The sequence below is a fragment of the Lygodium microphyllum genome, chromosome 17 (assembly GCF_053477565.2).
Source record: "Lygodium microphyllum isolate KBCC chromosome 17, Lygodium_microphyllum_v1.1.10, whole genome shotgun sequence".
Classification (NCBI taxonomy): Eukaryota; Viridiplantae; Streptophyta; class Polypodiopsida; order Schizaeales; family Lygodiaceae; genus Lygodium; species Lygodium microphyllum.
The window spans coordinates 16377269-16404609 of NC_141151.1; the positions used below are offsets into that span (position 1 = coordinate 16377269).

Genomic DNA, 27341 nt, shown 5'->3' on the forward strand with positions numbered 1-27341 from the left:
AATGGTATGGAATGACTAATGCTAATATGGATTGTGGATTGTTGAAGTCAAATGTTACCACTCTTTGTCTTTAGTTTACATGCACAAACATTGTGCTCTCCCTTGAGGTATATCTATCTAACTATGAAGTGGGTTGATGCGTGTGCAAGTACAATTGGGAGATGGGTCTAACACCAAGTTGTTGAAGCTCCTTATTGTATGTCTCTCACTTGAGCTCCTCATGGCTCCCATAGAGTAGAATGGGTGACACTTGAAAGAATGGGTGGGTACAACAAGTGAACTTAATATCAATCACATCCTCTGATATAGCTATGCAATATCATGGGAATAGTAATACTCAAAGATGGATTCATACCACTGTGACTTTGTCAATCTTGACATTAATGTCAAAGAAAAGTGGTGGTAAACTATCCTCATACATTCTTGGTTTATGCTTCAACAACTTAATTAGCAGCCTTAAGCAGTTGTAGGTGGTGATGAATGCTAGGTCAAGATAGTTGTTGAAGTTTCTGATGAAGATGGAGAAAGATTCCTTTAGATCCCCTACCTGGAATAAATGCATTTTCTCAAGTCTATGGCATGTACAATGGGATTACCATGCTCTTCTCAATTATACCCTAAGAAATGCCACCTCGAGTGTATAAATAATATTGTATATTATCCCTTTCAATTAGAGAAGTATGGTAGATTATCTCCAAGATAGTGTAACACCATTCAAGTTGGAATTTATAAGCTTCTCGAGCTTTTATATCAAGCATTTTGGTCTCTTTACTTTTTTCATGCTTTCTCAAGTGTAGTTGTGTTTTGTTGTTCCAATCACTTCCTTCCTATATCCATGGCTATCTTGATGAGAGTCTCAATAGTGCATATGGGTTTAACCCTTCTGAACCTTGTCTCTTGTGAGACATTGAAGTTAAAAACAACAATAATTTTAAACTTATGATTGACTTGGATTTGCTAAAGTGCTTCTTTGGGTCTTATCCTTGTTCCTTTGGCTAGAGGTGTTGGTTTTGATTTGGAGTTGTAGGTAGCTTCTTTTTTTTAAAGGAATGTAAAAGTATGAGATATTAAGGTTTAAAGGCTTAAAAATCAATGAAATATAGAATTTCTCAATTTTTATAAGTCCATAGACAAAAAAAAAAACAAAAGGTTTTGGGAGAAAGGGGCTTGAGATGAATCTATAGCCTTACAAGTGGGAGAGTGTTTCGTGTTTGATTTTGGCTTTTTTGCTAGGTGTTTGATTTTGTGCTTTTGAAGCATTGTAGAGGAGAGCAAAAGAGATGTAAGAGAACTCACTTATCATAAGTCATTGGCTCTACTCCATTCCTCACAAAGAGCTCATAAGTCGTTGGCTCTACTTCATTCCTCACAAGGAGCTCATAGGTGTTCAACTTCCACGATCTTGTAATGGTCCTTTATTAGGTATTTCTAGGCTCATACAAACCATGGATGCTCTTGCTTTTGTCTCCTTAGTCCTCGACCTCGCCTCCTTAGAGGTTTCCTATTGATTATTTGGTCTTGAAGGGTTTAAATTGTGTGACCCTTCTTGTGGTTTCTTCCCCCACCAATGAGAATCATGTAGGTTAAGCCATAAGGGCATGCCTTGACCTTGCACTAAGTCCTTAAACAAGAAAATTTGGTCATCATTAATCAAGCAATCGGTTGTATTAAGCCTTATTGTAAAATTCAACAACCAAGGCCATCTCCAAGTAAATTCGGTCGCTAAATCTTGGATAAAGGACTTGAGGCATTAAGAGCTTAAAATCAATTGCTTTAAGACCATTTAGAGAAATTCAACTGCAAGGCCATATAAACAAAAATTTATATATAAATTATCCACCACATGGCTACCAAGGCCTAGCCTGAAGGCCTTAAAATAATCAGCCAACCCTAAAGCCATAAGTCTCTAAGAACTTTGGTCATCCTTTAGTACTGCTCTTGAGGATACATGGATATCTCTAAATCTTTATGCAACTCGTGTCACTCTTCATCATTCCTCTCAATGGGTAAATCTATTTCCCATGGGTCTGTGTAGCCAATTGGTGGCAACATTGCTCTAAATGGCCCTATGGCTACTATGGCACCCTCATCTTGTGGATTGGGATGGATGCTTCATGTTAAATGCATCTATGACAATGTATTCATCAAGAATCCCATTTCTTTAAGCTCGTAATTACCATAGCTTGCATAATTGAGATGTTCTTCTTTCAATTCCTCCACGTTTCTAGCGGGTGGCATAGTGATGGTGAGGATGGTATTTCAATAGAGTTCATGCATTTCAGATTGCTCCTTCCAATAGCTCTCTCTAGACAAGGTGCATCCTAAGGCTTTTACCCATTTTCCTCAAAATTTCATCCTTCATCCCTTGCCCTTTTTGTGCCTCCTATTCTAAGCTCTTACTTTCCCTTGCCAAGGTTGCATCTTTGATGTTTTGTAGTCATGTGATGGCTACCTTCACTTATGCACCTAGCATGTGTCCTCTAGCTCTTTGTTCAAAATGGTTATCTTGGCCTTTTCTTGCTCCCTCACCACTATAAGCTTAGCCATTGAGTTCCTAGTTTCTTCATTACTTTAGCTCTTTGTGCAAAGTGGTTGTCTTGGCCTTTCACTACACCATCAACACAATAAACTTGACCATTGCACTCCTAGTTTCTTCGTACCACGTTTGCAGCTCTTCTATCTTCTCCATCTTTATTATTATTTATTCCATCTCTTTGGTCATTCCCTCTAGATTTGGTTGTGCATGGGTAGTTGCCGAGTGGATTCTTATACATGCTTTTGGTAAACTATATTTTTCATCCCCCTATAGAAGCTAGAGCTCTTGTTGCTATTTGATGGAGCTAGCTTTGTCATTCTTGGGCTGCTCATATATGCTTTCAAATGTGGCTATGCTCCCAAAAGTGCAACTTATCCTACTTGTTCAATCTTGAGAATTGATTGGTTGTTTTAGTGGGTTGCCCCATTAAAAGAGGGACCATTTTTTCCTCTATTATTTTCATTACAAAAATTTGGACTAAAAAATGTCTTTTTAGGAGGTTTCACTCACTCTCTCTCCTCAAAAAATGGGGCTATTGTGAAATTTTTGCAAAAGAACTCCAAATTTGTCAAAGCTTAGATATCTTAAATGTACTCTTTGAGCTCTTTCAGTTGATCTATTAGTAGCTAGAGGATGGATGTCACATAAAGGGTTCACATCAATTTGGAACCTTTTGAAATATGAAGAATCTCACAGCATACTATAGATCAACAGAAAGAGCTCAAATAATACATTCTAAATATCCAATGTCTAACAAATTTGGAGTTCATTTGCAAAAATTTCATCGTGGTCTCATTAGAGAGTGAGTCAAACCCTAAAATGCCCATTTTTTGCTCCAAATCTTTCCTAATGCTTCTTTTTCCTCCTGGCCATCTCTTTTTGTAGCTCTTGTGCAGTTGTTTTGCAACCTTTGAAGATCATTGTGCGTAACTAATAGGGATGCTTCCTCCAATACCATCGCCTTTCTTTTGCTAGAACCTTCTCCTTGTGTAGTTATTGCAGATCCTTCTTTCAAGTACTGTGCCAAAAGCTCTTTTCACTTCCTCATTTCTTCATCAAAATATATCCTCATGCCCATGAGGTTGTTCTCATGTTCCTTAGCATGGGTTGTTCCCTTCACTTAAAATTATTTATCGAATTTCTCTAGCACAACACAAAGTTGGCTTCTTTTGAGTCACTCCTAGAGGTTGACTTTTAATCATTCTTCTTCTTCTTCATCTACTACTTTTTATCTTCTCCAAGTCTAGTTTCCTCCTCTCTTCTTCTCTTCTAAGCTACTCATTTGTTCCGAATTTCCTTGGCACTCAAGATCTACCATCCTCTCCTTCCTCAAAAGAGGTGGAGTCAAATTTATCTAAAGATGTGAGCTTCCTTGGTGCACCTAAACCCCTCTAGATTGCTTGTTTTCTTGGGGCTATCCTAATGGTGGGGGAGCATCTTGTCTTTGCAAGGATGTGTGGATAATCTAGGGTTTTTCCACATGCTACTATGGTTATTAGTGCATATGTAGGTGATAGTCTATCATTTGGGTTCTTGAGAAGACTTCTTGGCCCTTATAAGAGCATCATGAGATATCTCTATCAATAAGTCATTCGGTTTTTATTGGATGATTTCCATGATGATTATGTCCTCCATGATTCCCTTTCCAATCCTCGCAACATATGAGCAAGGTTTAATGAAGGTGAACATTGTGTTGAAGACCTTGGCAAGAATGCATAGGCCTTCCTCAACTATGATGCTAATTAAGCCATCATTGGTGACTTTTGTTTTACTCCATCTCTTTGTCATGATCTTAGCCCTCCGCGTCTTGTTATATTTGGCCTCTCTTTGCTAGACCCCTAATGCTTCTTCCACACAACCTAATGTGAGTGCGATATCATAACATGTGACTCCATGGTTGGTCTTACGTGTGACAAACCCAGTCTTTAAATGTGGTTGGTAAGTCCTAATAAACTCCATACATGCATTGTAACCAATGGATCCATCTATCACCCTTGCATTGGCCTTGAAGTTACATAGTTCCACCCCTCTCCTTATTGTATCATTGCTCTCCATGTGTACTCCATTGCGAAGATAGACTTGTCCTCATTTTAAGTCTCGCTAACATATTTTGAAGTTGCTCCTTGTGTGCGATCTATATGCAAAACAAGGAATTATTTCTCTTAAATAATTTTAGTACAAGGATAAAGCTTGAAAATTGAAAAAACTTAATCTTTGTTACCTCTTTGCATTTGTCTTGTACTACTTACTCCCTTGCTCCACAGTGTTGCGATGCTTTCGAGCAGCTATACAAGTAAAGGTTTTAGCCTAGGCCTTATGCATCCCAGCAATCATAGAACTTAGGGTTATATTGTAGTTCTACTAAGGGTTCTAGGTCGAATGGTCGAACAACTCATACACAAAGATAGGTTATGATGTAGGTTAGGTGCACCAAACAAACTAGCAACATGGAGCTTTTCTTCTTGTATAAACCTATCCAATAGAGGGCTGTGTTAAAGTTCTAGTTGAGAGTCTAGATTACAAGCGAGGATGTTTGACCTTAGAGAAGTGTTTATACAATATATAGGATCATACTAGAGTTCTTGATAGCCCTTTCCTACTTAGTATTAATCAAGAGACGGCTACGAGTGCAAACCATTTTAACTTGATGTTTGCACCACTCTCTCAAGAAGGGACTTTGTGAGTTTGATTTCTCTTCAAATCCTTGATTTTAGATTTATCCTTACTCTTTGTCAAGGATGCATGAGATGGTATAAGTCAAAGAGTCCTCATCTCCTTCTATGTTAGGATGTTAAGAAATTTCTCTTGGATCAACATGCATTTTTGGAAATTGTGTTCACGATCTTCCCAGATTGTATGTTAGAGAGACATGACCTCGAAAAAATCTTCATTAGCAATACCCATATTGCTCATTTTTGTAAGCTCTAGATAAAGTTCCAAACATTGTATCAAGCAAGGCAAAGCATCTTATCATACTAAGCCAAGTACCTTTTACAAGTTCTTCGATCATCTTGCAAATGGAGCATCATATGTACTTGGATTTTATGCTATCTAGGTTTGTGGTTTGGATGTACTCACCTCATGGTGGGTTTGGTGTTTAAACTCCAAAAATCTATTCAAGTTTTGCTTCAACTTAGCTGCTTTATCTCCTTTTAACTATGAGGTGTCCTTGGTCTTAGGACTAGCAACAATATTCGCTTATTGTCGCAATTTTGGGTCTAAATTTGCATATTGCTATCCTTGAGTGTGGGTGCCTCAATTTCTTTTGATGGAGGAACATTTAGCAACAAGCAAGGGCTATTACTACTCTAACTACACAATCAAGAATTCCTTTCACTTGTATACCATTGTAGGCTTTATGGTTATGGGCTTTCAAGGACTTGCAATGGGTTTTGTACTTTGAGGCATTGTCACTAACTTTTTAGACTATGCTTTGAGAACTAGTTTGATTTCATGTGTTTTGATTATTTGGACATGTTTGGGAATCCACAATAGACAATTACCGTGGTAGTATCTATGTGCTTCAAGTGGGGTTTTGGATATCATTGTAGCAAGGTATAAAATCGTATGTGGTTCATTTTTCATTTGATTTGATTTTTGCATTTATGCTTTACAAAGTTTGGAGGCTCGGATTTGATTGATGCCAGCTTTATTATTCTTTTGGTCACCACTAGTATCTTACGGCCTTTTTGCCTCTATTTAGGGATTTGGACTTGCTTATTGTTGCAGTTTCTTTTCTTGTATATCTAACAGTTGAGGTTGCGGGTGCTAGGATCATAATTTTTCCTTTCTTTTTCACTTCTTATTCCTCAAAACTAATCGTGGAGATAGCTCTTGCTCATGGGAATGTCAAGCGAAACATTCATTGATGTTGCTCCTAGGAATGTCAAGTGAAACATTTGTTGATGTAGTTAACATTGCACTTTACCTGATATTTAAAGGTTTGCACTTACAATCTCCAATATCATTCATTCACACTTTCCTGGCAAGGTATATAGAGACTGATATTCCACATTTGACTACCAAGTTTTTCTTTCTCCATTGTATAAGCCACAATCTCTCAAAGCAATAAGAAGTAACCGTTCATGGCTCTTTCATCCACAAAGGTTACGTATCACATATTTTGTTCCACCACACGAGGCAGTGTGGCTTCATCCAAGCTTGCGGAGGTTGGATTTCATTAGACAAGTCCTACATAGCTATAAGTTGACAACCAAAGCACTCGTGCACTAATGAAGAACCCATGTGTCTCATACTTGTGTGAAACACATTGAGATACCGTACTACCATCTTCCAGAGCAGAGTTTCGAGTCTAACATGGCTTACTATCCTACTGCAGACAATGCAATGAACATCTTCACAAATCCTTTGTCTCAAGCTTTCTATGCTTCATCACATCCACATTTTAGCCTCAGCCTCTCAAGAACTGAGAGGACATTCCCCTGCAAAAGAATGCCTATCTTTTATAAAAACCAAGATTCCAAGACCATAACAACTAATGTTTCACCTGCTGGCACATACTTGCATCACTCTAATGATTAGTTGTGAAAATTCCAACACGCATTCAACAGAAACTACCTATACCAAAACATATTAGTGCAATGAATCTTATGGACACAGAAACATAGCACTCTGGTAGTCAGCCAATTGAACACACATGAAATCTCGTGTGCAGGAATCTTTTAATTGGTCTCTGACAACACAACTTGTAAGTTGGTCACAGTCAACACTAAAAATGCTTGAAACTTATATATTTACATGTGTGATTGATGTGTTATAATACAATCAGGCCTGAAATGAACTCAGCACAGTCAGTCATCAATATGCTGGATTTCCCCCATTAATATTCTATTACTGGTTATACTAAACCCTAACAAGGATGGATCAACTACTTTCTTTCCCTTTCTAGCCTTTTTCTTTCCACCTCTTCCAACTGAGTTTGGGCCAATTGACTCTTCATCAATTTCTTGCTCCAATTCAGAGGAATTTTTGGGATTGATCTGTGCCTTCTTACTGGTGTCAACAGATCCCGTGTCATCCTTGATCACTGCACCACTGCCGGGAAGAATGGAAGAGATCATTTCAGGAGGTATGAGCTCCTTTCTCCGAAGGAATTCTGACTTGAATGCTCGGATTTTGGGCCCATTTCCAAGACACTCTGTCAGATAATCCCCTGCTTCTGAAGCAGACCGCAAGGTCATGCAAAGGTCCAACAGCGCCATCTCTGAAAGTGGCAGAATGAAGAAATAGGTCTCAATGTTCAAATTAAGATTCCTGCTCTCCTGCCTGGAAAAATGCCACATAAAATGCTCTAGTAAACACTCACCATCTTTACCGGTAAGTTCCTTGATTTCATACTGGCACCATTGGCGAAAAGCTCTGGCATCTGCCACAGTAAGTGACCCCTGTAGCCCTGGGGGTATCAAGGTATCTGTGACATCTATATTATAGCACACAATAAGCCAAGCAGACATTAACTGGTAGTATCAGAAAGGCCTTCGACAAAGACCAGAGCTACCTTCTGATTTTTGGGGCTGCAGAAGTTTCACCATTCCTGGCTTTGAAACAGCTGCAGAAAACCCTGGTAAGGTTGGAAAATCGGTCAAATTAGTGTTCTGCTTAGGCCCCAGAAGTGTTGTCGGACGGGAAGGGTTTTCAGTGGAGTTCATGAGTGCTCCATTCATGAATTGCCCCCTTTTAGATAAAGAAGGGTAGTCTGGTGGCCTGCAGCTCAACATGACAATGACATCAGATAATACACTTGAGTTAATCACAAGTCAGAAATGAGGTCTGAATATTTGCACAAGAGTGACCACAACCACACAGAAGCAAGAGAATAACTAACATTACCGTTCCCTCCTTGACGATGACTTTGAACTCCCTGTATCATTATAATCCCAGAACAAGGCATCATCATCATCAGCAAAACCACTCTTCAACTTTGAGCTGTTAGGGTACACCTGTGGTGCACTTTGATGTCTCACTTGAGGAAAGAGCCGGGAAGGAGAAGGTAAAGGCAGTCTCTGCCATGCCATTGTATTGTTACTAGAAGCCACATGATTGGGGAAGTTTGGCATACTAGCCTGTACATGTTGGTGAGTTGCTCTTGGAGACTGATCCAGCTCATGCCTGGTCATCTTCTCGATCTCCTGGATTTCTTTTAAAGATTTTGCAACCTGTGCTTGCTTGCTGGCATCCATTGACCATGCGGACAATGGAGAGTGTGACAAAAAGCCACTTAATGAGGGAGCTGGGGTATTACTGAGTATCACCTCTTTACCATCCTCTTCACTAAAATGCAGCAATGAGAGGGTCTTTTCAGTGGCAGGTAAAGCTGCGGTTGGCGCTGGAACAGATGTTGAAGTGGTTGTAGTGGGAGTTCCAACCTTACCTTTTGAATTTCGTTTCTTGCCTTTCCTTGATTCTTTGAGTTGCAGAGAATTGCTGTCATCACCATCATAAATTGCTGAGACATCACCATTAGCCGGCCTTGCAAAACCAGATGCGATACTACTGGCAGTTGGAGAGGTATCCACATCACTGTTACTATTTGGCATATCAGAAGTTGCAGTGGAGACAAAGGATGGTACAGCAGCCATAGTCATTTCAGTAGAGACTCTAGCTCTTTGAAAAAAATCATCCTGACAAGATTCTGAGAAGTTTAATTGTGAAGATGTAGAATTCTCCCAACAATCCAGTCCAGTACTCAACACTGGTGAAAGGCCCATAGAAGTTACTGATTTTGGATACCCTACCTGAAGAGAAGAATCTACTTTTGCCTGATCCATACCCTCACTCTTAGAAGCTGCAACTTCCCAAGCTAGAGAGGGCTGAGAATGAGACTTTGTAGCAAGGCGCTGAATAGATGAATCTACTTGCTCACTGGACCATTGCTCATTCATATGCATGGGGGAAGGGTGAGACAGGTGCCTTGAATACTCATCTACCAGTCGTGCACTCTCCCTTTCAGGTTGTTGGCGTTGCATTTTAAAAGTGGCAGTGGGATCCTCCTGTAAAGGATGCTTTAAAAGTTCAGAATTGATAGATGACAAATCAGACATTCCATTCAAGCCATTCACTGCTGATGCTGAACCTGATTGCCAGTTTAAACCATGCAGTTGATTTTGCCAAAACAAGTGATCATTTGCTAAATTATCAACTTCCCCACCTCTAATCATTGCATCCACTTGTGTGTCATGTGTGACACTCCAACCTCTGCCAACAGCTGCTTCCTCCTTGTTATGTGTTTGAAATGTTTGATTTTTTATGGATTCCGATTCTTCACCCAACATTGTAGGTGCTGGGAAAGTGTTCTGCCTTCCAAATCTTGCTTTTTGCTTCTGAAATTTTGCAATCAATTCTGCAGGCAATGCTTCCATAGATGTAGCTCCCCGCAAAGCTTCGGCATGCATCACAGCAGGTGTTCGGATGTCTGATCTAGATAGTGGCAATTCAAAGGGATCAGAACCACGCACATTTGGGAGTTCCGTGGGTAAAATATGTCCACGAGGATTATGCATTTGAGGAAAGCTAGGCTGTCGATGCAGTTGCTGCTGTTGGAAAGTATCATTAGAACGTACAGGGGTTGATGCCTTTGTACGTACAAACTGTCCAAATTCATCCACCTCCCAAACTCCAGATATACGATGTTCATCAAACTTCGACTGGTGCTGCTGGAGAAAGTAGGCATGTTGTTGAGCCTGTTGCTCTTCATGTTGCCTCTGCAACAGAAAATCGAGTGGAGCCTCCTGTGCTTGCCTTTGAAGCAATTGCTCGAAGTGCTGTGTCTGCAAGTCAGGTCTAAAGCTTTCCTTTCTTGACTGTCGTGACGTGAGAACAGACGGTGCCCGTAGGGGGCCAGCTGCTGGGAATTGTTGTGACTGCCTCATCAACTCCTCGAAAAACATTTGTGGAGGAAGTTGAAGCTGTTGCTGTAGCTGCTGAAGTTGCTGCTGTTGCTGAAGTTGCTGCTGCTGCTGTTGCTGAAGCTGCTGAAGCCTCAAAACCTGGTCCAGAACAGCCGGACCAAAAACTTGTGGTTGCAGTTGTGGAGGTGCTGGTTGTCTAGATGATGGATGGGTAGCTGAAGAAGGTTGTACTGCATTTACATTCAGATCATGTAAAAGCTCCTCTAGCGAAGGAGCACCAAACGCTTGCTGCTGGCTAAGTAATGGTGGCACAAGGGTTTGTTGCTGCTGCTGCAAAGATTGGGGGAAGGGAAACCCAGATTTAACTAATTCAAATTGTTCCTGTAGCTGAGTCTTCTGAAGGTTTTGTCTTTGCTGGGCATGGAAAGGGTCCAAGCTGTGTGAAAGGGGCAGACAAGTTGGCAGCTCAGTCTGCAGAAGCTCTGGCCATGCCTGTCCAAACATCGATGAGCCTGGCAATGACTCCAGTGATGAAGAATGTAAACCTGAATGCCAAGCTGCTTGAGACAGCTGTGTCCTGGAAGGCAACTGCCCATTTGACTTGGGTAGCAATCCAGGAAGAACTTCGTCCTTATCAGGCCAGTTTTGTGCAAAAAGTGACTGCTTTAGTATACGATCATCATCATTCTCCATATAAGGAAATGCAGACATCCTTTGGCGAAGTGAAGCATTTATATCAAATACAGCTTCCTCGCCAGTTTTGCTACCAGTTCTTTCTTTGGACTCCAAAAGCTTGTCAATGACTGCTTCTGTTGCACAACCAAAAAAACCACTCATTGATTAATAGAGACTGCTTATCTTTGAGAAAATCAACAAATTACCGAAACAAAGAACAGACCTGCCCTGCCACCAAACTGGCCAATAAAGGGTGCCTGAGCATTCCTAGCTCTTTCCAACAAACCATCTATCCCCTGTGCCAAAAGAGCTTCGTTTTTCTTGCCACTTGGAGGCTGCAGAGTGGAGTTAAAGGTTGGCATTTGGATGGATGTCCCGAACACATTCTCTTTCCTCAGTTTTTCTGCAATTTCCACATTTTCCTCCAGCTGTTCTGCAGCAACTAAATGAGGAGAAGGTGGAACTTTGGTCTTCAGATGTGGCATTATGTCCCCTAACTGCCTAAAGGGAGTTCCCTGGGGAGCATCAGCAATGCGAACTGGTAGATCTAAGCCAAAGAATCCTGCCTCAAACCAACCAATAATATCCAGACCTAGGAAAGGTCCTTGAACTTCTCCCTGAGGATCAGTATAGAATAAAGATAGTTCTTCAGGTGGAACTTCAATGACCTGTGGCTCTAGAACTACTTTCTTGTCCTCCTGTTCTTTGATGTCATTGTGATCCACACTGCTATGAGATGATATGAACTTATCCAAAACTTCAGACTTGTCCTCAGATGCAAGAATTTCACCAGCATGAAGCCATCCACCATGTTCATCACCATCAGCTGCTTTTTCATGAGGACCTACAGGCTTTTGACTTCTACCACGTTCAACATTCTCTTCCAAGGACAGGAACTTAGAACCCCCCTCAGATGGAGCCTGCTTTTCTGTATTACCCCGCATGCCTTCAATCTCCTCTTGTTTCACAATTTCATGGTCAAAATCAAGAACTTGGAGTTGCTGATAAGCAGTCTGGACCAAGGGGTCAGTTTTGCTATTACCTGCACCATGAACTAAACAGGACTTATCAATTTAATCTCAAATTTTCCCTAGAAACCCTTCAAACCAGCAGAGCCTACATTTTCAATGGACAAATCAACATTCACAGCAGAATTGCTTTTAATAACCAGCCTAGCATGCTCTTTGTTGCCTGAACATATAAGGGCACAATTAGCCTTCCACATAACCAGAGCCATCAACCACAAATCCTACTCTTGAAGCTTGTCACCTACAGAATTGCAGGCAGAGTGTAATGAGCAGTACCTAATGTCTTGCCTCCTGCCTGGTTGCAGTTCCCATCCAAAGAGACTTTGTTACTTGTGTCTCGCAGAGCAGAACGAGCTCCACCACTGCTCACAATGCTGCCTTTCCATATACCTTCTAAAATTACCTGTAGATGTCCAAATTTAATGCATCAAAACAGAGAGGATTCACTTTAAAAACACCCTTTTTAGTTATGGATAGAGCCAAACATATAGAATTATTTCTGTGGCAAAGCTTCGGGCTTTGAATCGAGCAATCTAAAACAGTTGAGCTCACCTCTTCCTCCATATCTGGTGTGAAGAAAGCCAGAGGCTCAAAAGGCTCTGCTTGAGTAAGCTCCGGCACTTCTGTAAAAGATTCAGGAAGGTTCGAAAAGGAAGACAGGACATTGTGCCACCGATAAATATCAAGAAGCTTTGCTCTTGGATACCGGAAAGTCTGATCAGAATCCCATGAATTTCCACCGGGCGAAGCACCAATAGAGGAAACACTATGCAAAAGACCACTCCCTGAGAAGTTAGCACGCCCTCGCCCTGCAGTAAAGCCAACTGTTGAGGTATCCCCTCGGCCCCTTCCAGCACCAAACCCAGGGGCAGATTTTGGAGGAGTTGAGCCCAAAGGAGGCATCTCTCCTTTAGCTCTGGATGCAATTGAAGGAGGGCGCCAGATGCGATCACGGTCACGCTCACGATCTCGAGTGGTCTCAGCATCACGATCAATTTCAGTTCGACTGCTGCTAGAAACAAAATTTTGCCGCTCACGGTGCCCATCTAGTTCTTTATCAGACTCAGTTCGTTTTTCCCGACGAGCCTCCTTGTCTTTGTCCTCAGGCCCCCAGCGTGTGCTCCACTTACTGTCACGACGGGCTTCAAAAGACATTTCCTGATTAGCAGACTCAGGCCAACGATCTGATTGAGAAGTGCGCCTGCCTTCAGCGGAGTCCCTCCCAATTGTGGAATTTTCTGACCATCTGTCATTCCTCCTAGAATCACTCCCATCACTAGCTTCCTTCCATCTGTCTCGTCTACCACTTAAGCCGCTTTCACGTTCCTCATCCCTCCAACGTTCACGACGGCCACCGTCAGATTCAGGAGTTGTGCGCCACCAATCTCTTCTTTTGTCCATATCACGGTTCCCATCCATTCTCCACCGGTCCTTCAATAAGGAATCACTATTTGATCCATGAATAGTGGTGCCAGGAGTTCGTGGGAGGTCCTATTTCCAACCAAAAGCAGAAAATGAATAGAAAAGGAGTGGGTATTAAATGTGATCAATTATATACCTTCGCAAAAAAATCCACCGAAAGATGAATGTGCATGCAATTGATACATAGAGCAGAATCTAATATATTTCAATTACAAGCATACACCTACAAGGGTGCTTTCTGGTACCATTGGATTATACATCCTACACCAACAAAGTAAATATGTCTGAGATATGTATTCAATTTGCATGAGGCAGCCGGCACTGGGCACAGACAACTAAAACTGGCAACAGAGTACAACAGAGATATTTCACACTACTAAATCTGTAATGCCACAAGATTTCCAACATTTGGAGAAGTAACCATTTGCAGGGGGTTTTCTTTCTTGGGGCGGGCAGGATGGAAAAACTTCATCATTATATCAACAACAAGTGGCAGATCCCCAGGCTTGCTGTTCACAATAAACAGGAACTATATCCTGAAGCTGGAACAAAATCTTGTAACATGCAGCGGACCAGTATGCAAATAACCTTCTGGATAAACTGCAAAGCAACAAGGCTAATAACAATCATGCAGACAACACTAACCCTACAAACATCTGCAAATAATTCAGTGAAACCCCTCTCTATACCAATAGGTTAACCTCAGCAGCTTTACTGGGCCCAGTGTAATACTTTAAAATCCGTAAGATCCTGGCTGGATGAAACGTTAATGGAAGTGACCCTTGCCCTTAGCAGCAAGGTGCGTCACACCATAGATGTTTCATAGGTAGTGCACAAGACAGCTTGGTAGGAGGCGCATTCAGAAAACAAATGGCACTTCTGGCCCAATACCCAGCTATATGTATGTAATGTTTCTAGCTTCATAGGCACAAAATGTCTCTAGATGCATTGATTTAAAGAGCTTCTGACTCAAACATTGTTTGTCTGCCATACTAAAGCATGAATGAGTAGCTCACTAACCATTCCTGCTGGCGGCAGCTTTCCATCACCAGGCTTTGAAAACAGCCACTGAGGAGACAAAGGTAATGCATTGTCCAGACCTGGAAAATCTGTGCAACAAAAGGCATATCCTAACATTACGTAACGAGATAAAAGCCTTTTGCTACAATCCGAACAGATACAGCAATCTTCATATGAAGTGATGAAAAGCTTGGAGGTCACCTTTAATTTCTATATCACCAGATCCGGCTGCTGTCTTATTCTTTCTCAAAGGAGTCCCACCTTCACCTTCTTGATCATTAGTTGAAGCTGTCCAAAATACACCATACATCAAGACAAACGCTAAAAAGGAGCCATTACGCACAGGTTGAAAGTGATTTTCAAAAAAAAACACAGACAATCGAGAAATAGGAAACAACGGTACAGTTACATGACAGACTACATACGTTTACACTGTCTCGTAAGAATCAAAGTCAAACATCCATCTCCACTACTATACTCACATTGACGATCGATCCTACTGGGTGACTCATAGCTTGATGCTTTAACGTTTTGAGTAACGAAAAGAATCATGGAAATGCGGTTTCTCAGATTCAGGAATCGCAACATAGAACAAAACCCCAATCATCGACAGGCAAATGGAAAACCCGCGTTAGAAAGCTTACCGCGATTGTTCCAAGGCTCCAAAAGAGGTTGACGTCCGCCTAGTCCTCCCCCTTCGATAGCTGTGTCCATTTCAACGTTAGGTTTGGAGTCCGCCATGGAAGATAATAATTAGGGTTCAAAAGAAAAGCAAGAGAGCGGATCGAGAAGTGCAGCACGGCCCGTGGAGACAGACGAGAGGACAGCGCTAAGCTATTTTGAAAAGCTAAAAGTCTTTTGTCGAGGGGCTAGGGAGAGAAGTCATGACGATGATAGGGATAAGGGGAAACAGATGCCTATGGAAGCACTCAAGGCACGGTAAGCAGACAGAATCCGGAAGAAGAAACAGGTGTCGTCATCGCTGCCAGCAAGACGTTGAGTGGCGAGAGGGACGAAGGCGGCCAAGCGGCGGGGCTATGGCGTCTTTGAGCTGAGGCGACAACAAAGGCAGAGAAAGATGGATAGAGATTACCTAGCCAGAGAGAGAGAGAGAGAGAGAGAGAGAGAGCGAGCACGAGCGAGAGAGAGAGAGAGAGAGAGAGAGAGGAGGGAGCGAGAGATAGCGAAGAGAGAGGAGGGAGCGGGAGAGCGAGAGATGGTGGAGATTGTGTTTTCTCTGATCGAGGAGAAAGAGGGGGACTTACCGGCTTTGCCCGGTCGCCCTGCTATGATGACCGGCCCTTCCGGTACCGACCATCAAACCACCTATACGACGGAAATTCCCTTAAAATCTAGCTAAGAATGTTAATCGATTTATTGTAAGCATGTACATAATACCATTGATAACACCATCATGTGAAGCAATCTAAAAGTAAGAGTGTTTTTCTGGCTTGAGATTACAAGAACATTCCCTATCACAACAATTGCATGACATTGTCATGAGAGAATTTTGGACATAAAAGTCAAATGATGATAGGCCACCTAGATGACCTGTTTCATCTTCATGGATCGACTTCTTCGATGACACCTCAAGGAAACGATCATTAGAGTAACATAAGGTCCAATAAATATCACTCCTTTCCATAAAATGCTCCAGTATTGATACTGATGGAGCATTGATGCCAATATTATTATTTTAAAGATGACTACATAATGTAGTGATAACATCGAGACTAGACTCATAAAATTCATTGGAAACACCTCTTGTATCGCATGCACAAATTGTATGCCTTGCACAAATAAAGAGAGAGAGAGAGAAAGAGAGCTACCTATCTCCACATCATTATGTATGTAAGCTTGAAACAATCGATAACATGTGTTGCTTACTCTACAAATTGCATTGCAAATCCGTTTAAGGAACCTCTTATTGATTTGGATGTGGTACCTAAAAGGTATGCTCATGCAAGAATAAGTATTACATGAGAAGCTTGCAAATTTGCATAACTTCAAGTGACCACCTTGTTAATCAACTTTATGCATACAATAATGCATGTGTCCCATCTTGGAACTTACATATAAGATTAAACTTCGTTAGCTAAATATAAGATGTGTATTCTTCAAATGCATAGTTACCTTAATGACCGACCGTATAAGCTACTTGGACATCTAATCTTGTGAGAATTGGAGTACGCTATAGCTGGCTTGGCCAATATTTCACAAGCTTGCAAGTCTACGTGTCGCCAGCTTCGTGTCTTTTTGTAAGCAAAAAGGGGAACATTTTGCAAAAACCAGAAGGTTTCAAGTTGCGCTCATCATTTGATCCATCTTAGCCTTGATACATTCAACATGCAATCAAATAAGATCACTGAACAATAGACCCACTTCATAAAAATTATGTACATATTAATATGGTACCATTAGATAAAAGTGCAAATTTAAAGTCTAGATTTCAAGTGACAAAAAATTATGCTTGTAGGAAGCCTAAATGTCATTTACAAAAGCTTATCCCTTACTCTTAAAAAAACACACCTTCTCAAGGAGCCTTAGGTCGATTACACATCGAGCATAACTCGTCACCCACCCTTGAAATAACAGGGACATGATGCCACATGGCGTAATGACATTGGTTTTGATATTTGTGCATGTGGACAAATCTCGACGAGCAATATTGCACACCTGAGTCACACAATCCACATCCAACCCACATGAGGACATGTATCCTCTCGTTAACAAAAATGGTGGGCCAAGCAAAAATTGAACTCCCACCACTCTCAAGGAAGGCAATTGGCTGAACCATTACCCCACACATGTACTTTTAATAACAAATGGTTGTTTTGGTGTGTAAAGACTTGACACCTAGTTCCTTGAGTTTTGATAGTGGGGCGGGTAGCAAATTGGTGGTGTTGTGTCTAACCAGCCTTAGTGATTCTTGGTGCTTAAGTAACGTGTTTACCTAAGGTGTTTGATTAATAGTTTGGAGGAGGGAAGGGGCAATTAGCTAATTATATTTTAGAAGGTATTTCTTTAATTTATTAGAGAGGAGGGCATTTAGCTAAGGTGCTTAAACCAAATGTGTTACACACATTTCACCATGCTTGGTTCATGGAATCCCCACATGTGCACACCAAGCACATAAAATTTTACCATCAAAGATGCACTAAACCTCATTGCATGTAATATTTATTAATACACAACATGCATGATCCAAAGTGACAATCTTGTTAATATGTTTCCATGCTCAAGTGTCCACATGAGATCAACCTTTGTCAGGAGAAATTCAATGGGAATCGAACCTTGATATGGTGTTTACCAAGACATTCATTGGCAAAATCTCCAATGATAATAATCTTACCTATGTATTATCTATAGCTTTGCTCCAGTAGTTCCAAACCAAGGAGAAATATCTTGAGCCTACGTGGCAAAAGGAGGAGAAATTAGGCAAAGAAAAGGTCATTGAAGGCGTTTCTCCATTACTACATATCATCCCTCCTCCAATGCCAAGAAACACATAATATCTCTCTCTCTTTGAAAGGTGTTCTATTGCCAAGAGACTCGTGCATGCACATACAAACTCTCTGTCTCCTTGTTGGCTAGGCTATTAGCCTATAATGAATCTCTTCTTCTTCTTCTTCTTCTTCTTCTTATTATTATTATTATACTCTCTCTCTCTCTCTCTCTCTCTCTCTCTCTCTCTCTCTCTCTCTCTCTCTCTCTCTCTCTCTCTCTCTCTCTCTCTCTCTCTCTCTTTGTGTTTGTGTGTGTGTGTGTGTGTGTGTGTGTGTGTGTGTGTGTGTGTGTGTGTGTGTGTGTGTGTGTGTGTGTGTGTGTGTGTGTGTGTGTGCGCGTGTGGAAAAACAAATCACCATTACCCTCTACTCTTTGCATGATCTTAACGAAAGTGCAATATGTTTATGATTATTTCCTAATAACTCTCTCACAATCTTTGTAATGATTCTAATGATTATGTCCATGGGTAACATATAGGGATGGCCTCTTATTGAGGTTTGGCATTGTCGAGTTCCCTCTCAATTAGGAACATCCTCCTACCACCTTTGGCTAGGGTTTAAGTAGTGTAGCCTTGCACAAGGCACACACAATGGAACGGCCAGTAAGCTTCCAAAGCTTCCAATCGTTTTGTCTAGTATACACAATCTCAATGTCATACATATGTACATGTACACCTAAATGTATGTATGTAATGCCTATATGCAAGATATTTTACATGAATCACATAATGCTCACCTAGAGGTATTAGATACAAACACAAGTAATGAATTTAATGTGGAAATTGAAAGAAAACGTTTTACATTATAAGGAAAAATTGGCCCGATTTATCATCTATGTATTCAAGTGAATGATGGATATATTTTTGTCATGGGCATACAAATCGGATATTCCCAATGTGTTTGTAGTAAACATGCCCTACTAGTTTTCTCTATTTCAAGTTGAAATGTTATTTCTTTGGTTGCCATGACCTCCACATGCATATCTTTCATGACATGCCATGGAGTTGGCATGATCATGTTATCACAGGCACAATATGGTAGCACTTGCATCCTTAACATCTCATCCACATATCAAATGCTCATATCACTTTTTTATCTTTTGACTAATAAAAACTTAGGAAATGTTCCATGTTCCTCCATTGCACTTATCCTTAGGAGGGGGGCATTGGGGGAGAGAGAGAGAGAGAGAGAGAGAGAGAGAGAGAGAGAGAGAGAGAGAGAGAGAGAGAGAGAGAGAGAGAGAGAGAGAGATTGGCACTAAAGCTACCTCATTGAGAAAGCTAATTTTCCTTAAAACCAAACCTAACTATGTTCCATTTGTCCCATGAATTTGGCTTACTTAGCATGAGAAATCCATAAATACAATAATACTCATTGGGCACTTGTCTGTATCATCCAAGCAACAAGTGCTGCACTTAACTAATTTAAATATTTGTTTTGTGGATGTTTTATATCTTGCTTTGCTTGGAAATGAAAGTGATTTTGGTGTCTTTGGGGTTTGATTCCCTTCAATATGTTCGAATTAATGTTTTTATGTCATAATATCTCTTAAAACTTATTATTTACTATATGTGAGATAGAATGTGTACTTCCAAGCAAGGATTTCTTTTGTGGATGCCACCAATTGTGAATACTTTTTATGAGAAGGATATAACCTTTAAGGAGTTTGTAGACAAGATTTAAGGATCACTTTGCAACATCTAAGCTAAGTTGAAGTAATAAAGTTAGTAATAGGTAAAGGGAATATGGGGGTCAATGGGGAGCTACAACTACGATTCCATGCATGAGCACTATGTATATAACATTATGTAAAGGGTCATTATTTTGGCACTTTCATATATAATTAATACACAAGACATGCATGATCCATAATGACAATCTTGTTAATAGGTTTTCATGCTTGTGTCCACATGACATCAACCTTTGTAAGGAAAAACTCAATGGGAACCAAACATTGATATGGTGTCTACCATGACATTCATAGTAAAATCTCCAAAAATAATAATCTTTACTATATGTATTATTTATAGCTTTGCTCTAGTAGTTTCAAATTGAGGAGAAACCACTCGAGCATATGTGGCATTGGGAGGAGAGTCTTAGTAAAGTAAACATCATTGAAGGTGTTTCTCCATCACTGTAATATCCCCACATAGGAACCCCCCCCCCCCCCTTGTCATTGCCAAACAGGTGGTGGGGGGGAGGAAGAAGGAGTAGATGATGATGACGACGGGGAGAAGGAGGAAATGATGATGACGTGGAAGAAGAGGAAGACGATGACGATGATGGAGATGGAGATGTTGTCGAGGGGGAGGCCACGTGGCCTACCACCCCTCTGGCTCTCTACCAGTCTGACCCACCTCCATGCAAACGACAAGAGGTGGCGGAGACCACCACCACCACTCTACTTGTACTTGCCCCACCTTCCCTCCCTGTTATAAACCCCCCCCCCCCCCCCAATCAAGGGCCAAATACGGCACAGCTTGGACACTGCACAAAGAGAGAGAGAAGGCGAGGGAGAGAGAGTGTGTGTGTGTGTGACAAAGAGAGAGAGGGAGAGAGAGAGAGAGACAATGAATATTCCAAGGTTCTTCCTCCTTTTCCCATCCTTAGAGGGTGACCACATGCTTATCCTTTTTCACGAGATTATCCACTACCCCGCGAGCTTACCCCCCCCCCCCCCCCCCCCCATCGCAATAGAAGAGAGTCGCCCTAGCATGCTATCTCTCCAACAAGAGAGAGAGAGAGAGAGAGAGAGAGAGAGAGAGAGAGAGAGAGAGAGAGAGAGAGAGAGAGAGAGAGAGAGAGAGAGAGATTTATAACCTGAAAGTATGGCCCCAAAACAGAGGGTGACACGCACCAATGGTAATTCCATGTCCAACAGTGGAGCTACCAGTCAAGGTGTTATCATTAATGCGAATACAATGTTAGGTACAGATAATTCATCTCCAAGTACCCATGTACTAATTGCCATCTTCTCCATTTATTGAGACATAAGTTATATCTCTTCAGCATGCGATGAATTCATATAATGGAGTAGCTTGAATTTATTTTATCCTATTGTTATGATTTGGCGTTTGATTGTTTCTTTTAACCCAACTTAGTTGCTCGATTCACGGGCCGAGGGTCGAGTGGTGGAAAGGTCAACCACGGAAATGGTGTTTTACTCCTAGGCAGCTTGTGGGTCAGGTGGAGCTTTGGACACACCTTGCTAAGTCCAGAACGGAGTTGAGGGCCTCCGTGGCCCCAAAGTCTGTGGCATTGGAAGATCCTATTCTAGATAAAGGATGGAAATTATGGTGCCATGTGATTTGGATTGGATACTTTTGCAAGGCAGAAGGGATATCTAATTTCTCCTATATGGGCAGGAAACAAATATTAACTTGAGATAAGTTAAGAAATTTGGGACTATGCCTATGGAAAGAGAGGTTGAGTGGCGCATCCCTCTTGTTTCCCATTCTCTTTAAACCAAGTGCAGCATGGGTCTGCTTTAGCTTTGGTATCTCTCTGTAAAGTAGGATGTCCAGGACCCACTAGAATGTTGTTAGTAGACCTTGACCATTAGGAACCCAAATTTCGAGTTGATCGTAGCGGATTCGACCACGAACATTCCATTTCGAGGTGGGACTTGAGAAACCACAGATGATAAATCTATAACATTCCATGGGAGTGTGGTGTAGTGTCACTTAGATTCGACTCTCGATGGACTGCAAAAAACGTGCTTGGACAGCCAATAGGTGGACACGTTAAGCTGGTATCAGAGCAAAACTTCGTAATGATATATGATTGATTAATGTATGGTTCATAGACATATCCTAAACAAAATAACCGAGTGGTATGGCTTGATTATAAGGCACCTTATGCACCCCCTAATGTAGACATGCAAGAGAAGAAATTCCTTCTTAAGCAGATTAATACACCCGAGTTTGGTGGAAAAGGAATAAACGTAGCAACAGAGGCGGAGATATGGATAGAGTCAATGAATGATTATTTCTCTGCTTCTGGAATTGCTTCAACGAATCAAGCAATGATAGCCAAACTTAAGTTAGTTGGCAAGGCTCAGATATGGTAGAAATTATGGTGCAAAGCTCAATGTACTTCTGAAGCCGCTGTCACTTGGTCTCAGTTGAAACATGTTGTGCACAGACGATACCTTCCGCCAACTGACCAGACTTTAAGGATGAATGAAATCTTCAAGCTAAAGAAGTTGCAATTAACCTTGGAAACCTACTACTCAAAGTTTGTAACCTTATTAAAATACACGCCACCTATGGATATTCTGCAGCAAGTATCTAAGTTTTGCCATGGCTTAAACACTCCTCTAGACCACCATCTTAAAGCAATGCATCCACCAGACTTGCAAGATGTATTATTTCGAGTAAATCTGATAATCCAAGAGCTTAAATCGGGTAATTGTGACAAATATGAATTTCGAGATCAGGACAAGAGATGCCACATGTGCGGAGAGATATGGCGCATCCGTAGGAGATGTCCCACTCTTCGATGCTTCCACTGCAATGAGCTAGGGCACGTCCAAGTAGACTGCCTTGACTTAAGTCTAGAAGATATTGAGCCCCCAAGAAAACGAAGCTACACAAGTGCAGTCTTAGGTTATATAGAGGAATCAGATGAAGACGAAGACTTAGAACCCACTACACCTCTTCAAGATGATTAGATATCCTAGAAATTTTATCGACCATGTAATACAACTTGTATTGGAATAAATCTTACTCTTGTTAACCCGAGTAATATGAATTGTATCAATTTTGAACCTAGAACTTACAAGTGATCAAAGATACTTTAGCAAGGGATGACAGTTATAACTTGTGATGAATTTCTCTTAAGTTGTTTCTTCTCGACTAATATAGATTGGGTCTTACGAGAATGTCGAAGATTGGGAGTATTCTTTAGTACTACAAGCCAAGCCAATTGTCCATGGATCTCTGTCTCCAGATCTAAAAAGAGGACTATCCGGAAACAGAGTTTCCAAGATAAAGGACCACTTCAGTCCACTAAAAGGATCCTAGGACAATTTCATCTAAAGAAGAAAATCCTACCAAGGACAGCCGAGAATCTTGTGACCCCAAGTGAAGAAGCATTGCAGTGTTTCTATTGCAAGGAGTTACGTCATTTCAAAAGGGAATGTCCAAAGAACCCTAAAAACCGATGCTTATGGTGCCACAACATTGGACATATCCATGCTAATTGTCCCAACAAGACTCAAAGAGAACTTGAACTTATAAGGAATGAGGTCATACAAGCTTTAGCGATCGAGATCCTACCAATAAATTATCATATACTTAGGAAAACCTAGAAGATATTCCCGAGATGTAACTAGAATAAACTTTTCTCTTGTCATCTACACTTGAATATATCAAATACAATAAGTTGTTGTTTCAAAAGACCTCATGCTTATGAGTGATCAGAGTGTCACAACGAATGCGTGATGGGTCCTAACCCCACAGGTTCCAGAATGAAATCCCCAGTTCTTCCGAGAGGAGGACATCTGGAGTTCTCTAAGGGGGAGAGAATGTAATATCCATGTATAGGAACCCCCCCCCCCCCTTTTAATTAAAGTAAATTGAAAAAATTTTAGTACCCTCCCCCCTTGTTGTCTCCAAACAAGTGGCGGGGGGGAGGAAGGAGTAGATGATGACGACGACGAGGAGAGGAGGAGATGATGATGATGTGAAAGAAGAGGAAGACGATGACGATGATGTATATGCTGTCAAGGGGAAGGCCACGTGGCATACTACCCCCCCTCCCCTGGCTCTGACAAGTCTGTCACCCACCGCCATGCAAATGATAAGAGGTGGTGGACACCACCACCACTACTCTACTTGCCCCACCTTCCCTCCTCGCTATAAAGCCCCTCCCTCCCCCCCCCCCCCCCAAATCAAGGGTCGAAAACAGCATGGCTTGGCTATATATATATATATAGAGAGAGAGAGAGAGAGAGAGAGAGAGATTTATAAGCTCAAAGTATGGCCCCAAAACAAAGGGTGACATGCATCAATGGTAATCCCACGTCCAATAGTGGAGCCACCAATCAACCAAGGAGTTATCATTTATGCGAATGCAATGTTGGGTACAAATAATTCATCTCCGAATACCCCACGTATTAATTGTCATCTTCTCTATTCATTGAGACATAGGTTATATTGCTTCGGCAGGTGCATGAATTCATGCAAAGAAGTAGCTTTTTTGGTAAAAATACAATTGGTTTTGTTGGTTGATCGAACAACACCCTGAATTCTTTTGCAATCAATTGATTGTTGGATTGTGGTTTGGATGATTATTCCAAGTGCTTGTGATTGATGGTAAATTCATGCATGGGTCTGTGATGATGACAAATTGCCTTAATTATGCTTGATTCCTAAATGATTTAATTAAGGAAATGATCTTTGGACGGGTGGCTCACCTGGAAGATCACACTGCGAAATAAACCCGAAAAGGGCACTGCTCCATTCACGTGCCAAAGGTCGAGTGGTGGAAAGGCCAACTACAGAAATGGTGTTTCACTCCTAGGTAGCTTGTGGATTAGCTGGAGCTCTGGACACCCCTTGCCAAGTTCGAAAAAGAGTTGAGGACCTCCGTGGCCAAAATGTTTGTGGCATTGGAAGATCCTATTCTAGATAAAGGATGGAAATTATGGTGCCATGTGATTTGGTCCGATTACTTCTACAAGACAAAAGGGATATATAATTTCTCTTGTATGGGTAGAAGACAAAGATTAACTTGAGATAAGTTAAGGAATTTGTTTGAACTTGTTTGTTAAAAAGGACTACTTCCTCTGTATTCATGCCTATGCTATAAATTATGCAAACGAATTGTGTTCCTTAAAAGGCTTAATTAAGGAAGCTGATTTTAAATGACATATATAATTGTGGTAGGACCTAATTAAATAACTAAAGAATGCCTATTGAGGAAAGTAGGTGGGTGGAATCCCCGAGACGGGTCTGCCCTACGGCAGGGTGATCCTAGAGAACTGGGAGGCTTCTCACAAGGTTTTACCAACGTCAATCGACCCTTAGAAATTGTCAGGTTAAAATCCCGATTCATGCCATTTCAAGGGATCGAAATGGGACTATGCCTTATGGGTAAAGAGGTTGAGCGGCGCATCCCTCTCATTTTCCATGCTCTTTGAACCAAGTGCAGCATGGGTTTGCTTCGACTTCGATATCTTTGTGTAAAGTATGATGTTTAAGACCCACGCTAGAATGCTCTCAAGAGACCTTGACCACTAGGAACCCAAATTTCAAGTCGATCTTAGTGGGTTCGTCGGCCACAAAGGATCCATTGTGAGGTGGACTCGAGAAACCCTAGGCGATAAATCACGTAACATACCATGGGAGTACCGAGCAGCATTGCTTAAATTCGTCTCTCGATGGACCACAAAAAACGTGCATTGACAATGCACATTATAGTTGATATCAGAGCAAAACTTTGTAATGATATATGATTGATTAGCGTATGGTTCGTAGGCATATCCTACATATAATAACCAAAGTGGTATGGCTTGATTGTCAAGCACCTTCTACACCCACAAATGCAGACATGCAAGAGAAGAAATTCCATCTCAAGCAGATTAAGGCACCTGAGTTTGGTGGAAACGGAATAGATGTCACAGCAAAGGCAAAGATATGGATTGAGTCAATGAATGCTTATTTCTCTGCTTCAAGAACTACTTCCACGAATCATGCAATGATAGCCAAACTTAAGTTAGTTGACCAGGCTCGAATATGGTTGAAACAATGGTGCAAAAATCAAGGTATTTTTGAAGCCACTGTCACTTGGGCTCAGCTGAAACACGATATACACAGACGACACCTTTTGGTAACCTACCAGACTTTGAGGATGAATGAATTCTTCAAGCTAAAGCAACTGGAATTAACCTTGGAAGCCTATTGCTCAAAGTTTGTAACCCTATAAAAATACGCACAACCTATGGATGATGCGCAACAAGTATCCAAGCTTTGCCATGGCTTAAACACTCCTCTGAACCACCGTCTTGAAGTAATGCGTCCAACAAACTTGCAAGATGCATTACTTCGAACAAAGCCGATCATCCAATAACTTAAATCGGGTAATTGTGACAAAGATGATTTTCGAGATCAAGACAAGAGATGCCACATGTGCAGAGAGATATGTCACATCCGTAGGAGATGTCCCACTCGTCGATGCTTCCACTGCATTGAGCTAGGGCATGTCCAAGCACGCTACCCTGACTTAAGTCTAGAAGATATTGAGCCTCCAAGAAAACAAAGCTACACAAGTGCAGTCTTCGTATATATAGAGGAATCAGATGAAGATGAAGACTTAGAACCCACTATAACGCTTTAGGATGATTAGAAATCCTAGGATTTTATCGACCATGTAATACAACCTGTCTTGGAATAAAACTTACTCTTGTTAAATCGAGTAATATGAATTGCATCAATTTTGAGTCTAGAACTTACAAGTGATCAGAGATACTTCAGCTAGGGATGACAATTATAATTTGCGATTAATTTCTCTTAAGTTATTTCTTCTTGACTAATATAGATTGGGTCTTACGAGAATGTCGAAGCTTGGGAGCATTATTTAGTACTACAAGCGAAATCGATTGTCGATGGATCTTAGTCCAGATCTAAAAAGAGGACGATTTGAAAACATGGTTTCCAAGATAAAGGACCACTTTTGTCACAACTCTATAGAAACAGAATTTGTATCCTTTTTCATTAATTTATCTATATAATGATTTATTAAATTTATTTCCTTTTCACTAATTAGATATAAAGAAAAATGCATTGGAGCTGGCCACTGATGAGTGGTCACAGGTTATGGTGGACCCACACGGTGGGTTAGAGAAAAGATAGTTCACACTTCCACCTATATGACCCGATTGGGCACCTGTGACTAGAACTCACGCATATCAAGGTTAGACTCGCACACAGAAAGGATTGATGCCTTGAAGTGTGGGCTAGATCCACCAGAACAAACAGTTACAATCAACAAGATGGCATGATCATGAAATGCTTGTATAATGTGCATGTGTGGGCTGAAAGCTTGAAATGCACATTTATTTGCATAGGAAAGTCACATGAAGATTCGGATACCATTTTTGCGATGTACACGGAAAAAGCTTTCATATGACACCCATATTGGGGGGCTCCCTAAATTTTAGGAGGTCCTTAAAATTTAGGAGCCTCGAATTAGCCTAAAAATGCTAGTCCTAAAAAATAGGGATGTCATTCTAAAAATAGTAAGTTCTGTACTCTGACTGTGCTTACTAAATTTGGTTGTTTCT

At 41.1% G+C, this 27341-nt stretch overlaps 1 protein-coding gene across 5 annotated transcripts; it reads right to left on the reverse strand.

Moving 5' to 3' along the window:
• Positions 1-7174: 7174 nt before the first annotated feature.
• LOC148021614 (uncharacterized) lies at positions 7175-15760 on the reverse strand. 5 transcript variants are annotated; one of them, XM_087697071.1, is made up of 10 exons: positions 15194-15757; positions 14751-14837; positions 14550-14638; positions 12660-13598; positions 12384-12510; positions 11303-12121; positions 8387-11213; positions 8055-8260; positions 7863-7976; positions 7175-7760 (listed from the first exon to the last, which is right to left on the reverse strand). In XM_087697071.1, exons 1-10 carry the CDS (start codon positions 15288-15290, stop codon positions 7348-7350), a joined length of 5718 nt encoding a protein of 1905 aa, XP_087553197.1. In that variant the 5' UTR covers positions 15291-15757; the 3' UTR covers positions 7175-7347. The 5 variants fall into 5 exon arrangements, with proteins under 5 accessions (XP_087553197.1, XP_087553198.1, XP_087553196.1 ...); XM_087697072.1 differs by having other exon boundaries at positions 7863-7949; positions 11303-12133; XM_087697070.1 differs by having other exon boundaries at positions 7863-7967; positions 11303-12133.
• Positions 15761-27341: the final 11581 nt, after the last annotated feature.

Bases quoted from the DNA above. Each gene is read 5' to 3' on its own strand.
- LOC148021614 (XM_087697069.1), bottom strand. From the start codon at position 15,290: ATGGCGGACTCCAAACCTAACGTTGAAATGGACACAGCTATCGAAGGG. The intron at 14,639-14,750 runs GTGACCTCCAAG...TTTGTTGCACAG, and splicing joins TGGTGATATAGAAATTAAAG to ATTTTCCAGGTCTGGACAAT. The intron at 11,214-11,302 runs GTCTGTTCTTTG...GTTGTGCAACAG, and splicing joins CCAGTTTGGTGGCAGGGCAG to AAGCAGTCATTGACAAGCTT.